The sequence below is a fragment of the Balaenoptera borealis genome (assembly GCF_965194805.1).
Source record: "Balaenoptera borealis genome assembly, chromosome: 7".
NCBI lineage: Eukaryota > Metazoa > Chordata > Mammalia > Artiodactyla > Balaenopteridae > Balaenoptera > Balaenoptera borealis.
The window spans coordinates 125742391-125757528 of NC_138864.1; the positions used below are offsets into that span (position 1 = coordinate 125742391).

General features: G+C 44.6%; 1 protein-coding gene across 17 annotated transcripts in view; it reads left to right on the top strand.

Moving 5' to 3' along the window:
- The window catches only part of ACTR3B (actin related protein 3B), a 107474-nt gene that overhangs the window by 35968 nt on the left and 56368 nt on the right, over positions 1-15138 (top strand). For all 17 annotated transcript variants that reach the window (XM_082398981.1, XM_082398989.1, XM_082398988.1 and 14 more), the window contains 5 exons: positions 5670-5765; positions 6712-6819; positions 9995-10138; positions 12898-13071; positions 14541-14633. In XM_082398981.1, the coding sequence (XP_082255107.1) occupies positions 5670-5765; positions 6712-6819; positions 9995-10138; positions 12898-13071; positions 14541-14633 (615 nt within the window). The remainder of the gene's footprint in view (positions 1-5669; positions 5766-6711; positions 6820-9994; positions 10139-12897; positions 13072-14540; positions 14634-15138) is intronic.

The following is a 15138-nucleotide window of genomic DNA, read 5'->3' on the forward strand; positions in this document are numbered from 1 at the left end:
TTTCTTGGTTTTCTAAGAAGTAATATGAAGTAATCTTTGCACAGTGTTTTCTGTATTAGCATTTTTTATATTAAAAATATAAAAATTATATATAATTTGGGGGTACAGAAGTATTAATAATTTTGAATCTTTAGCATACCATTTCACGCTGAAATCTTCAGTGTACTACAGGTCACATTATTAGAACTCTTGTCAGCATTGATTAATATTATTTTTGATTATTTGTTGTCAACTTGCATTTTTAATAACTTTGACCTTAAACATTTTTTCATGTGTTTATTAGCTGTATTTTCTCTTTTGTGAATTGCCTATTCATGTCCTGTGTTTTGTACATATCAGTGTTTTATTGCTTTTCCTATTGCTGTGATTTCTATGATCTTTTTTTTTTACCTAGAAGTTTCTTTTGTGATGAAATGTACATAAAATTTACCATTTTAACCATTTTTGAATGTACAGTTTGGTGAATTGAGTACATTCACATTGTTGTGCACCTGTTACCACCATCCGTCTCCAGAACTTTCTCATCTTCCAAACTGAAACTCTGACCCCATTGAAGAATAGCTCCCCCTTCCTGCTTCCTCCCGCCCCTGGCACCCCCCATCCTGCTTTCTGTCTCTATGACTGTAACTATTTTAGATCCTCATATAAGTGGAATCCTACAGTATTTTTCCTTTTGTGACTGGCTTATTTCACTTAGTATAATGTCTTCAGGGTTTAGCCACATTGTAGCACGTGTCAGAATTTCCTTCTTTTTAGGGCTGAATAATATTCTGTTTTATGTATGTATCACATTTTGTTTGTACTGTGAACTCTTCCATATAATAGATAGGAAGCTGTTGTCAGGAGCAGATACTTTTTTTTCTCAATTGATTTTTTTTCCCTTTGTAGATTATGTTTTTGAATCTGTAAGTTTTTATGTAGTAAACCTGTTTTCCTTTGATGTTTATACATAATTTTCATCCATTTGGGATATATTTGGAACATCATTTGACACTGGACTTAAACCCAGGAAGAATCCAGGAGCCAGGGTCAATCTACTTCTTGCTGGGAATGTCTTCTGTAGGCTCACTTTTTGCTTCAAACCAAATAGGCAGCTCTTAGCCGGCAGGCAAGAAACGTTCCTCGACTGTGCTCACCCTTTTCATGCCTTTTTAGTTTTCTTCTCTTGATCCTTTTTTCCCCTCTACTCAGTTTAAATGCTTTGTTTATAAAGTTAACTTATTAAGGTGCTTGCATTTCTCTTCATGGTGAGAAAAGATTTTATAGATCTCTATAGCTAATATATATAATTTCTTCTGGTGTGAATTACATTATTGATGGTATAGCTGACATTTATTCAGCGCTTGCTATGTGCCCTGCCCCTCCCCTCACCAAGTATTTACATGTATTCACTCATTTATTTAATCCCACCAACAACCCTGGGGGAGGTAGTTATTAGGCCTGTTTTTCAGATGGATAGGAGGTACTTTAAAGAGATATAGCCAGTACTGTTGGAATGTGTAGCTATTATTCATGTACTTTAAATGAAAGAAATCTAAAATAGTAATCATAACACAGTGCCAGCTATGTGCTGGGTGCTTTAAGGTATTAACAAATTTAATCTCAACCCCCTGAGGTAGGCATGTTAAAATAAGTTATGTTGTTGTTGGGTGACTTTCAGATCCCTTATTTACAATCTGCTTTTGATGACTTTATTATTTCTCACACATGTCTTAAGATTGCTTTCTCTCTCCCATCCAGGGAATATTATATATTGATTCTAATCATAGTAATTAAAACTTACTTGGGGCGCTGCGTTAGAGCTTTCCATCATTGCTACACAAGAGTCTAAGCTAAAGCCCCCAGCGAGCTGACAGCCAAACTTGCTTATTTGTTTGAAGCGATAACACGCACAGCACAGAATTCAAAAGGTGCAGAAGGATTTCCCGTGCACGTGTGTCTCCTTCCCAGCTCTGTGCTGCCCCCCAGATCCCCTTCCTGGAGGAAAACACCTTTACCGGTTCTTAACCAGAGATAATTGTGTGCAGGCATATGGATTATACATAAACTTGTTTTATAAAATGGTAATGAAATACACATATGGTTGTAACCTTGTTTTTTATTGTAAAACCTTTAAAAATTGTGATTAAAAACATATGAAATTTACTCCCTTAACCTTTTTTAAGTGTGTAGTTCAGAGTGTTACCTATATTCGCATTGTTGTGTGACAGGTCTCTAGAACCTTCGCATCCTGCAGAACTGAATGAAGCTCTGCCCATTGAACAGCTCCCTATTCCTCGCCCCCATACACCTTGATTTTTTTAAAAAAAGTTGTTGATACAGAAGAACATATAAGAATGTGTAAAGTGTGGAGATGCCTTTCTCTTTTCACTTAACTGTTTATTGTAGAGATTGTTTCATACCAGCACACAAAGAGCTCATCCTTTTTTTTTTTTTTTTTAAAGAATTATTTATTTATTTATTTTTGGCTGTGTTGGGTCTTCGTTTCTGTGTGAGGGCTTTCTCTAGTTGTGGCAAGCGGGAGCCACTCTTCATCGCGGTGCGCGGGCCTCTCACTATCGCGGCCTCTCTTGTTGCGGAGCATAGGCTCCAGACGCGCAGGCTCAGTAGTTGTGGCTCACGGGCCTAGTTGCTCCGCGGCATGTGGGATCTTCCCAGACCAGGGTTCGAACCTGTGTCCCCTGCACTGGCAGGCAGATTCTCAACCACTGCGCCACCAGGGAAGCCCTCATCCTTTTTAATTGCTGCAAAGTGTAGCATTTTATGGATGTGGCATAATTTGTTTAATCAGTTCCTAGTGATGGGCATTTAGGTTTTTTCTTTTTTAATATTTATTTATTTGGTTGTGCCGGGTCTTGGTTGCGGCATGCGAGCTCCTTAGTTGCAGCTCGCGGGCTCCTTAGTTGCGGCACGCACGTGGGATCTAGTTCTCTGACTGGGGATCGAACCTGGGCCCCCTGCGTTGGGAGCATGGAGTCCTAACCACTGGACAACCAGGAAAGTCCCAAGGTTTTTTCTGATCTTAGAAGCAATGCTGACTTTGGACCTCTCTGAGGCACCTTGTTTTTTCTTGCCTAGAGAATGTAATTTGATTTTGTTTCATGGTCTTAGCTAAGAGACTGTCTTTAGTGAGTTTCTCACTGGTACTTGCTGATGATTTTAGTAACAATAACTCACCACGTGCTGGGTGCTGCCGTGAGCACTTTATTTAGACTCCTGTGAGGTCAGTGCTAATTACACACTGAGAGGAAATCACTTTCCAAACTTAGTAAAATTGAAGGTGGGACGAGCTCTCCTTTTAACCGGGCTGGTGTGGCCTGCCACCGTGCGACAGGTGTGTGTGGCCTTAGTTCAGCTGTTCTACTGTATGCTTTGCTTTCTGGTTTTAATGTGTTTTATTTATGTATTAGTATTTTAAGACTTATTATTTATAAAAATAATTCATAATTAATAATTCATTAAAACTATTTTAATGTAACTATACTTCTGTGTAATATATTTACCTGTGTTTGTTTAGGTGTGATTACTTCCTACTGTGCTCAGTGATCAAGTTGGTACATTTCCACGTTTTCTTACCTCCTCTTCCTTCCTCTGTCACCTGCTTTTGATTGATTATGTTACTAAACTTATTCTACTATTTACAACTTTAGGTTTACTGATGTCTCTGATACTCTATAATAAAACAATTATCTTTTGATTCCATGGTACAAGGATATCAATGTCTATATTCTCTCCTTCCATCTGTACCTCTCCTTCCATCTGTACCTCTCAACTTGATGCTGGTTCTGCTGTTTTAATTTATAATGTTTGCATTCTGTTCTATAGCTATTATTCCCTGGAAAGAAAAATCTTTATTCCTACATCTTAAATGGATTAATTGCTCACTGTGAGTCTTTGGCTGTACTTTCTGCATTCTTATTTTTTGGCAAAAGCTTATCTTCTAATAGTTAATTCATGAAGGCTTCATAGGAACCAAATTCTCCCGAGTTCTTATATGTTTAAAGGTCCTGTGTTTTTGCAACATACTTGATTGGCAGTGTGGCCAGATGTAGAATTCTTGGGTCACACCTTCCTGCCCTGAAGACTCTGTAAGTGTGGCCCCATGTGTCCCAGTGCTACAAACGTATCTGTGTTGATGGCCAAGGCTGGCTGTACTTTTCCTGCTTTAAGGGTGTTTTAGGTGCTCGAACTCAGCATAACAAAATCCCGCAGGCTGAGTGGCTTACACAGCAGACATATGTTTTCTCACAGTTCTGGAGGCTTTAGGTCCGAGATCAACGTACTGTCAGGGTTGGTTTCTGGTGAGACCTTCCTTCCTGGTGTGCAGACAGCCGCCTTCCCGCTGTGTCCTCACGCGGTCTTTCCTGTGTGCGTGTGCGAGAGAGAGCTCTCTGGTGTCTCTTCCTTTTCTTACAAAGACATTGGTCCTGTCGAATTAGGGCTTCCCCCATGACCTCATTTAACCTCGATTACCTCCCCAGAGGCTTTGTCCCCAGATGCGGTCACACTGGGGGTTGGGCTTCAACATAGGAATTTTGGGAGACACAGCTCAGTCTATAACAAAGGGTAATGTGGGAGTTTTTGCCAAAAGGCCCAGAGAATTCTTATTTATTCTTTTTTTCTTTCTTTCTTTCTTTGTTTTGCAGCTTAAATATGTGATGTATAACCATATTTATTGACATGGAAAAATGTTCACAACCTATTGCTGAATGACAAAAAAGCAGGTTTATTTATTCTTTTTATCTTTCTGTAATCCTGTTAATTTCCTCCTATTTGATAATGGTTATTATTTTAAAATAGATATTTGAACTTTTTGAAATGTCTTTATCATGATTTTCATCTGCTGTATTTTTACATTTTTCTGGGTACATGTTTTTTTGTCTGCCATTTGTTTTTCCTGTTCCTTTCCTCTCTTCCCTCTCTTTTTCTTTCAGTGTTTTTATATGGTCTTTGGCTGGTTTCTTTGTGTTCTTTCCTCCTCTTTGAATGAGGGGAATTCTTCCTGGACAGGCTGTGTGTGTGAGTTGAGGCCGGGCAGGGGGCAGTGTCTGGGTGAATCTGCTTCTGCCCAGCTTTTTCTGCCTCGCAGCTGATGGCAAAGATGCTTTGTCTAACCTTGCGGCCTGTGCTCTGATGGCAGGTGGGGTTTGGGGAGGGAGGCTTCTCAGCTGTTCTGCTCAAACTGGTCTTGTTCCAAGCACGGGCTCACTGCTTTTCCTCTCTCTGGAGGCCTGTGTAGCTTGCCTGGGGTCTGAAGTCACCGGTGTTCCCTCTTGGCATACTCACTCGTCTCGGTGGGGTTATTACTACCCTTGGCAACTTGCTGCCGGGCTCTTCAGTTTCAGGGTGTTTGGGTGTTATGTTATCGAAGGTAGAGTTCCCTTTTCTGTAACTTGTTCCTGTTTCGGGGTGGTTAATAAGAGCAGAAGTGTTTAGAGAGGCCTTTACTCTGCTGTGTCAAAGCTTTTAAGCCCCGCAGCCAAAGTTCTTTAAGACAGTTCCTTTAAGTACAAATTTCTTTAGAGTACGCTCTGGGTGTACGCTACCTGTAAAATCAGAAAGTTGTACAGAATCCTAATTAACATGCTTTTAGGTTAACTTTTTTATGATTCTGATATAGTTACATGGAATTTGGGTGAACACTAAATATAGTGAATGTTTTCTTACAGACAGAGCCTCCACTGAACACACCAGAAAACAGAGAATATCTTGCAGAAATTATGTTTGAATCATTTAATGTACCAGGACTCTACATTGCAGTTCAGGTAAAAACAAAGTGATTCTTATGATTCCCAGATGACCTTAGCTGTCTAATAGTGGAAGAAATGGTGATTCTCAAGGCCTCTGCTGTAAGATTGTGCTGTTGTGCATTCTTCCTTTTCCACACCCTACACACACACACACACACACACACACACACACACACACACACACCCACACACACCCACCCCATTCAGGTTTGAACTCAGACACTGTACAGACCATGTTCTATGATTTATATTTTTATGTTTTTACTGCTGGTATAGAGTTTGTCCAGCTCTTGTCTTTTTACATGCTTTAGAATCTAATGTATTCTTCTCTGGGTGACAAGATCGATATGATGGTTCTGTTTTGGCTTCTTTCACTTCTGATCATAAAAAAGGAAAGATACTATAATATCTGCTAAAAAACAAAACAAATGTCTCTAGAGGGTTCCCCCTTTGGGATCTGGGCTCCTGTGGTTCCATGAGCTTGTAGGACTTCCTCTGAAGCCACTTGTTCTTAGTGTGGGAATTTTTGTTGGTTTTGGATTTTGTTATTTATCTGCCACCCTATATAAGGGAATTGACTGAGATTTTGGGGAATAAATTTTTAAAAAGTATCTCCTAAAATGTTTTCTGCATAGTCCAGTCCCTTCTAAGAAAAAGGAGAAGGAGTTGCATAGAAAATTAATTCGGGAGATAGCACAGGCTGTTGCCTCTGGTGATTCTCTCCGGCTTTTCTTTGCAAAACTTTTATTTTATTGAAAACTTGACCCCTCCAGATGAAGTATACAGAATTTGCGTGTTAGTTGTTCAATTTGGAATTTGAATTTTGGGGGGAAGATGGAGGATAGGGAAGGGGAAGAGTTACTCGTAAGAAAGGTCTTATTGATTGAACCTGAGAACAATCAGGTGCAGTCCTTGGGAAGAGTTTCCCCGAATGCTAATGGTCTCCGTGTCTTTGGTGCAGGCAGTGCTGGCCTTAGCAGCGTCTTGGACCTCGCGACAAGTGGGCGAACGTACGTTAACGGGGATCGTCATCGACAGTGGGGATGGGGTCACCCATGCTATCCCAGTGGTAAGCAGAGCGTTCAGTGCCTCGCTTTCTGTAGGCCCCCCCGGCTGGAGGTAAGGGGAGAGATTAAAGGAAAAAACCCTTCTGTAATTAAGGTACAGAAGTTAAGGTACTTTCTAAAGGGCACTTTAGAAACCGTAACTGTACTTAGCAAAGGTAACAAGAGTCTTTAAACTCAGGTGTGTGAGAAAGAAGAAGACGACCAGTGTCTTCGATGCTGGCAAGTTGGAATTCATGCTGGGAAGTTTCTGCAGTCAGGATGTCAGCAGTCGTTCGGGGTCTCCAGGGCTCTGCCTGATCACCGGGGGTCCGTCACCAGGAGGGCCTTCCTGGCTTACGTTCTGAGCTGTCAGCGTGGGCATCAGTAGGCGTGGTGCACGGCCGCTCTGAAGGGTGGGCTCTGTGACACGACGTGGACGGCTTCAGCCAGCTCACGCTTTAGAGAAATCGCTTCTTGTCTTTCCAAATTTATTTAAGAGCCAAGAAGGGGAGATTGTTCCTTTTGACTCGCAGAATGCTCTGCAGAGTCACTTTTTGGTTTTAATTTTCAAAATATTAGAGAAGTGATTCCTAATTCAGGGTCCAGAGACAACGTCTACATTTTCCTTTCGGTCCCGTGGACTATTTAAATGAATTATTTGAAGTTTGCTTTTTTGAAGATGAATGGAAGCTGCCTGCAAGGGGACACACAGTGGACAGTCAGACCTCCTCTTCCTTCTCATCCTCCTCCTCCAGGCCCCCTGCTCAGAGAACCCTGTTACTAGTTATTTACGTATATTACAGGCATATTTTCTGCATATATGGGGTGCGTGTGTGTGTGTATAGCTCCTTTTAAAAATGCAAACTGGGTTTGTTTGTTTTTTAAACCATTTACTTTAATTGAAAAAAGAGCCACCGTTTTCATTTCAGGAAGTGGAAGGAATGATGTACTAATAGGCTAAGGCTTTAGTTCCTGAAAGGCCAGGAATCACTGCAGGGGAAGGTCGATGTGTCGTCCCCGCGCCCTTGCCAGTGTGCCCTCCGCGGGGCGAGGGAGACGGGGCCGAGCCTCCTCTGTGCTCGGAGCGCCCCTCGGCGGGCTCCGAGCACTTCCTCCTTAGTGGGCTGTGACAGCTGTTCGTGCCCCTTGAGGAGTCACGCTGACCGGCCTTCTCTCTGAGCGTTGCCCTCAAAGATGAGCACAGACCGAGGTCCGGAGAGGTGCTTGTGGGCCCTGCTTCTTTGCCTTCCTCATCCATCTGATTGAGGAGAAGAAAAGAAAACGAATGCCACACAGTGTACAGGCCCACAGAGAAAGCCGTTGTTCAACGTTTTTATGTTTCTCAGTTCAGTTTTTTTGCTGATTATAAAAATTACATTTGTTGTACAAAATCTGGACAAAATAGAGAAATGTGAAGAAGAAAATAAAATGACTCATAAACCCACCTGGAGGGCTGCATCATACTTTTGGTTGTATAGCCTTCTAAGCTCTTTTTCTTAAACACATGTGTGCACGTTTTAAGCAAAATTGGAATATCCTATGTCTGATTTTTTATTCTAATTGTACAATGTAATCCTAAAATTATCTTTTGCATGTTGGTTTAATCCCGAATATTTTTTCCTAGGGTTAAATATTCTGTGAAAAAATAGTAACTACATAATAGCCCATCATGTGGGGGTGTAACATTACTCACTTATTTTCCTGTTGTTGGATTGTGGGTTGTTTTAATATATCTAATGCTGTGATGAAGCTGATACTTACTTAACACTGGTTGAATTCATTTTAGAAAATGTTGTATGTAAGGCATGGATTACAAAAATTGTGAATAGTTTGTGTTAGAATTCATATTCTTAGGAGTTTTGAAGTTGATCTTTATTATTTTAATAATTTGTACATACCTTTTATCTGGATCTTAAAATATTTTATAAATGGCTCGGACTCTTCAGAAAGGCCACACCTCCTCTTACTTGTAGAAGTAGGTACATCAGAAGAAAGCACACGAGGAATTCAGTGACTTGTTCTTGCAACTTAACTGGCAGCTGTATCTGTGCTTACGATCGTTAGAACCGAGGCCCCCGAAACATGGAGTCACTCCTGTCCCTCTGTCTCGGGGGCACCTGGCACAGAAGCCACTGCTTCACAGGAATCGCGGAGTGTTTCTTCTCTACCTGATGAAGCTGGGTAGGGCTTCTCTCTCTGACTGTCAGCTCTGTGGAGCAGCCGGAGGCTCCGAGCCTGGCTTCCGTGGCGCCATTCCCGCAGGGAGACACACAGCGGACAGTCAGACCTCCTCTTCCTCTCATCTTCCTCCTCCAGGCCCCCTGCTCAGAGAACCCTGTTACTAGTTATTTATGTATATTTCAGGCATATTTTCCGCATATATCGGGGGGGTGTGTGTGTATAGCTCCTTTTAAAAGGTGTGGGCCCTCGGGCCGAGCTGCGGGCCGCGGGCAAAGGGCTGTAGCTCCCTTCCTGGCGCTGGCAGGGGGCGGCCCAGCGAGAGGATCCCAGCTCCTCCCAGCGTGGTCTCACACGGCAGAGCATTTGGGTGAACTGGCCAGAATCACTCCTACCAAGTGCCGCTCTTTGTACAGTAAACCGGACCGTTTATTGAGTACCTAACTACCGGTCCCAAGCAGGGCTGTGAGCTGGAGTTACTCTGTTTTCATGAATTCTGTACTGTAAACCCCGTTTGCCCCATATTATGGATGAAGGAACTGAGGATGAAACGTGTTACCCGACGTGTCCACGGCCACTCAGCCCACAGACGTGGAGCCGGATTGAGTCCGGGTGGTTGGGGTCCATGTCCTGCCTGCTAACCAAATATGGGTGGATTTATAGTTGTTTTAATGATTTTATAGATAAATGTCTTCCTTTTGGTTAGAGGAAGAAAAAAGTGATTGATCCATTGTTCTGACAAACGGCAGTACTTTTTGGAAATGAGCCATTTTATTTGCTTTTTCTCTTTACGTTCCTGACGAAGACGTCATTTTGGTGGCTTACGGGGCATCTCCGGTTCTACTACCGGAATTGTGCCTGCAGTCGTTTGAAAAGACCTCCAGGCCCGAGCTGTGCACAGAGTGGGGGCTCAGTAAATGCAGTGACGCGGGCGGGGCGGGGCGGGAGACTGACCTAGCGTCCAGGGAGCCCTTCTCTCCTGGAGTCGCTCACACGCCGTCTGTCTCCTCTTCTTCCTAGGCAGAAGGGTATGTCATTGGGAGCTGCATCAAACACATCCCTATCGCAGGGAGAGATATTACGTATTTCATGCAACAGCTGCTGAGGGAGCGGGAGGTGGGGATTCCTCCGGAGCAGTCGCTGGAGACTGCCAAAGCCATCAAGGTAAAAGCAGAAGCAAACGGCCGGCCGGCTTGCGGGTGAGAGAGGAACGATGTTTGGGTGCTTCCCTTGCTGCTGAGACCCCCCGCCCTCACCCTCCTTCCTCCCCTCTCCCCACGAATGTGGGTCTCGATCTGTGTACGCTTGTGGAGCTTCCAGCTATACTTGAGAACAGCCTGACTGAGGCTGGGCGCTGGGGTTGAGCGCCCTACACAGTACGGCATTGTTTCATTGGCGCCTGATAGGTGGAACCTTGAGTTAGCTGGATGTGCCTCCCACGTCCCCCTCCACGTTCATTTCTAGAGTAAGGAACAGGCAGCAGCAGCGGCCGTGAGGAATCCTGTGAGGTCAGCCCGTATCCAAACTGGTTTCCAGTAGCTGTAGTCTGTGGTTCTGTGCCCTGTGAACTACACTTCAGAGCAATGCTGTTCTAGGGTGGAAGCATAAAACAGAATCCACATATAGTTTCCAGACTGTAATTACCATGCTGGAAAAGTTACAGGAGGTTTTAAAATTAAATCAATAAGAGTAGAAGAAAAATGGCTCATTGGTCCCTTTTTAAAATGCCCGCTTGACCTGATCCATCAGTCTGGTCTTTGTATGAGTCTGTGTGTTGACAGACCCTGATTAAAGGAGCTTTCTTTTCAGGTTGCAAAATCAGGACAAATTATTGTGTTTTTTTTAAGCCAAAATGCAAGAGATTCTTAGTAATACAAGCGTGATCTTCATATAGATGAAGAGCAAGCGTTTTGTTTGTTTCTGGAGAAGAATTGAAACGTGGGGATGACACACGGCCTTGAGCATACACTTAGCTTCTGAGCCGCAGAGGAGTTTAGCCTGTTCTCCCACGCCCCCATCGCTGCTCCCTGAATTCCTCGCACTAAGCGCCCAGGACCGGGCTGGCTAAAAGGAAAGGAAGCATGGGGCGGGGGCGGGACTCCCGCGTTTCACCCGCCACTCTTGGTGAGCACAGGTGTTCTGAGCCCGGGCGCACTGGCAGTGGTCAGGGCTCCTGTGAGGAGGGGCCCGCTGCCCCATGTGCCCAGGACGGGAGCACCGCGAATGCCCAGCCAAGGCACCAGGGCCCATCCCTTCTTTCTGGTGGGAAGGTTGTAGAAGCAACATAAGACTTTCTTTTTAGAATAAAATATTTCCCCAACTTTCCCTCTTCCTCTCCTTGCCTTTCTTCAAGGAAGGAGATTTGGGTCTCTGATCCAGGTTCCCTCAGCACCCCCTCTTTCACAAATGGGACCCGGCCCTCGGGGTGGACGTGGGGTGAGCAGATCCCTGAGCGTGATGATTGGGAGGCATTTCCTCTACTTGCTGACTCTCTGGGGTCCGGCTCTGACCCTGACCCCTGAGCTGGCCTGTTCAGGCCCCAACAGTGTGCCGCTCGGCAGTGGAGGTCAGGAGTGGAAGACACTCCTTGTGTTCCCTCCAGGTGAGCTGCACTGACCCTGCTGTTCGTTCTCGCCTCACTTCTCTCCCTGACGGAGGAGATCCTGGAAAGGGCGGTTAGAGCCCCTGCACCTTGTTACTCCCGGGGTCGCTGGTGGGCCTGAGGCTGGTGGGCTCTGGCACACACCGTCCTTGCAGCGGGCGTCCAGAACTTAGGGCCGACAGGGCTGTGCTCCATCCCACTTCACCGAATCAGTTAAGCCAGTTGAGGTGCCCTAAGAAATTGACCAGGCCTCTTAAGGCAATGTAATGTTTCTGTCTCCAGTCTGTAGATTTAAAGTCATATGGACTGACTCGCTCTGTTGTCAACAGGCAGGGTTGTGTAGCTTACAATTCGACAAAGTGTATCAAGGATGGTATTAGGATCTGTTTCAGGGATTCTCAGAAACTTTAAACTTGATACCATGAAAAGACCTTCAGAGGTCCTTCTAAAATGTGTAGTGAGCACCAGCTGTGTGCCTGGTGTTGAACAAAGCCCACCTTGCCCACAGGCAGCTTACTTTCAGAATCTGCCACCCAAGTGCCACCTGCTGCTTTGCTGAGGTTAGCTCTCAGGACAGATGATTGACCCAGAGATCCCCAGTCGAGCGTCACCAGATGCTGAGGAGACACTTTCCACCCGTCAGGCTGGTCCGGTGCTGGGGTGGAAACCATGAGCGGGTTCTCGTGCGTGGGCGTACGGCAGCTCCGTCCCGCCTAAGTGGGCCTTTTCTTTTGTCCGTGGTACCTGCCGCCTTCTAGCATGCTGTGTCATTTACTTACATATCACGCTGTCACTTTACTCTCTTGACTCTCAGCCAGAGCCTATGCTCCAGTGCGCAGCGGTCTGTGTGTGTTTTGTTCACTTGCGCATCCCGTGTGCCTAGGCGCTCAGGGAATGCTGTCGTGGAGCCGATGACCGGTGCTGTGTCGGGCTGCACAGCAGGTTCACGGCCCACCGGTGGGCCCTGGTGGGCATGGGGTGAGATCCACCGCGTTCACCGTGGGGAGTGCGGTCTGCTGGTGCAGGGTGGATGGCGGTGTGTGCCCAGCCAGGCGCTGTGTGGAGAGGGGTACCTTTAGACATCACTTCAGACGGTACGCAGCAAAATTTGATAGGGTAGGGCTGAGGTTCATAGCCGAGCTGCAAAGGAAGCAGATTTACAGGTCCAGAGCGTAGTCATGAAAAGTCTATGAGGCTTGGCCACGCGTCCACACTGGAGTTGCGTGTGGGCGGGACTCATTTCAGGGTGTTTGATGCTGCGGGTTACTGGGTACTTGTCAGAGGCCAGACTCTGGTGACATCTCTGTGTGTGTGTCTGCAGGAGAAGTACTGTTACATTTGCCCTGATATCGTCAAGGAATTTGCCAAGTATGATGTGGATCCTCAGAAGTGGATCAAACAGTACACGGGGATCAATGCAGTCAACCAGAAGAAGTTCATTATAGACGTTGGCTACGAAAGGTTCCTGGGCCCTGAGATTTTCTTTCACCCGGAGGTACGATGTTAGCTTCTTGAGTGTGAGGTATGGCACGTGTGGAGCGATACTGCCACCTCGTGTGTGTACGGAGAGTCCCCAGTGGGGTTTCCTGAGCAGCTCTCAGGCCGCCTGTCGTGAGGACACTGGGGTACACGCTGCACCTGCTGCAGCTCTTGCAGCCCCTGTGCAGGTTGCCTGCTTGACTGATGCCCCCCTTTAGACTTGGTTCTCCGTTAGAGATAATGAGTGATTAGGGAGAAGCTTTAAGAGCAATAGAAGATAATGGAAATGAAATTAATCCATAGTAATAGGAAAACTAGTTAATCCCAGGGGCCGAATGCAGTCTGCCTTTGTATGGGAGTCGGGTAACATGTAACATGTAACCTTTCAATCCTTGGTGATGGTCCATCCTAGTTGCAGTTTTTAACCCCAGGCAGTTGGTCCTGCTGTGTTCCCTGCTGCAAGTTAGTTAAAGCTTCTCCCTGAGGACTAACCTTTCCATTAGTTAGATGGGCTTTAGGAATTACAGATATCATCATTTTAACTATAGTCACAAAGAATTATTATTACTTTGGCAGAAGCAGTCATCAAGAGGCAACAGTTTAAGGTTTAAATAAAGTGGATTTTATTTGTATTTTGGTATATTTTTCTGCCTAATTCAGCTTACATTTGATAGGTAGGTTACAAACTGCTGCCTGTTTTTAGATGTGTATGACCATTTTGTATAGGGAAATGGCACACAATGTATGCCTTACTATAATCTAATAATCACGCCTTTGATATTATTGATTTAAAATAGACATAAAACCGAAAATGTCCAGTGAACAGCTGGTGAGGAACTGGATGTTACCTTCTTCCCCTTGAGTACGTTAAAGCTTTCCTTGATTTTTAAAGTGTATTTAAAATTGTTTTAAGTTGAATTATTTATACTTTAACTTATTTAACTTACGGAATTGAATCCAAGACTGTTTACTCAGTGACATGACTGCTACCATACTGACTGTTTCATTTAAAAGCCACCCCCCTGAACCCTCCCCAGGCTTCTAGCTCAGGTTTACAGTGTGATCTTTCATTGACTGTATTTTTTTCTTATATCATGGCTAGTTTTTTCATGACGTTAACATTCATAAGTGATATACTTACTCTATACTCGCAGCGTTTTCATTACATGTCACATACATCATGCACACGCGTTTCACACTCTGACAGCAGGATTCACCGTGTGTCCTAACACAGAGCTGGTCTGTTTTTGCTACTCTTTGATGTTTTCCCCTTGCTGACCCCACACGCGTCATCTCCTGAGGGCACGTGTCACCATCACCCCATGCACAGTCACTTGGGTTCTTCTGACATATGAACATTTGACATAGTCATTCCAGTGGGACGGTTTTAAAGGTATAGTACATTCTGTATTTGTGAAAGTTACTTTTTTAACAAGTTATTGAGAGAAATGTGTAATGTTTCTCTTATATTTATGTGAAATTCAGTTTGCCAACCCAGACTTTATGGAGTCCATCTCGGACGTTGTTGATGAAGTCATACAGAACTGCCCCATCGATGTCCGTCGTCCGCTGTATAAGGTATAAGCTGCCTGGGTAAGGTGCTCGGGTTCATTCCACAGTTAAAGGCCCAGCATTCTTGGAATAATAGGTTCTTAACGTCAGTATGCAGATGTTCCTGTTTCACTCCTGTCTCACAGGATTTGTTAAAGGCCAGCATACTGGCGAAATATTTTTCTTGGAGTGGAGATGACTTAAATGTTTGGAAATAGGACTCAGCTCACCAGGAGTGTTTAAGTATTCTCGTGGCTTTATTCTTACCTGGCCAGCTGTATTTTAAACTGGACAATTTTAACCCTACGTATTGATGGAAAGATGAAGGGTATCCTTCCCCTCATGGTTTCCATGGATTCACTGGTCTTGCTTCATGCGTATTTAGGTTCGTGCCAAATGTGCTGTTGCCAGGAAGAGGTCAGAGCCTGAAATGAAGCAGTCAGGTAGAAAATACTCATGTAATTTTCAGCCCTCAGCCTCTGCCCCGTCTTACCTTCTCAGCCCAGGGAGCTGAGTTTAAAGAGGAGCATAC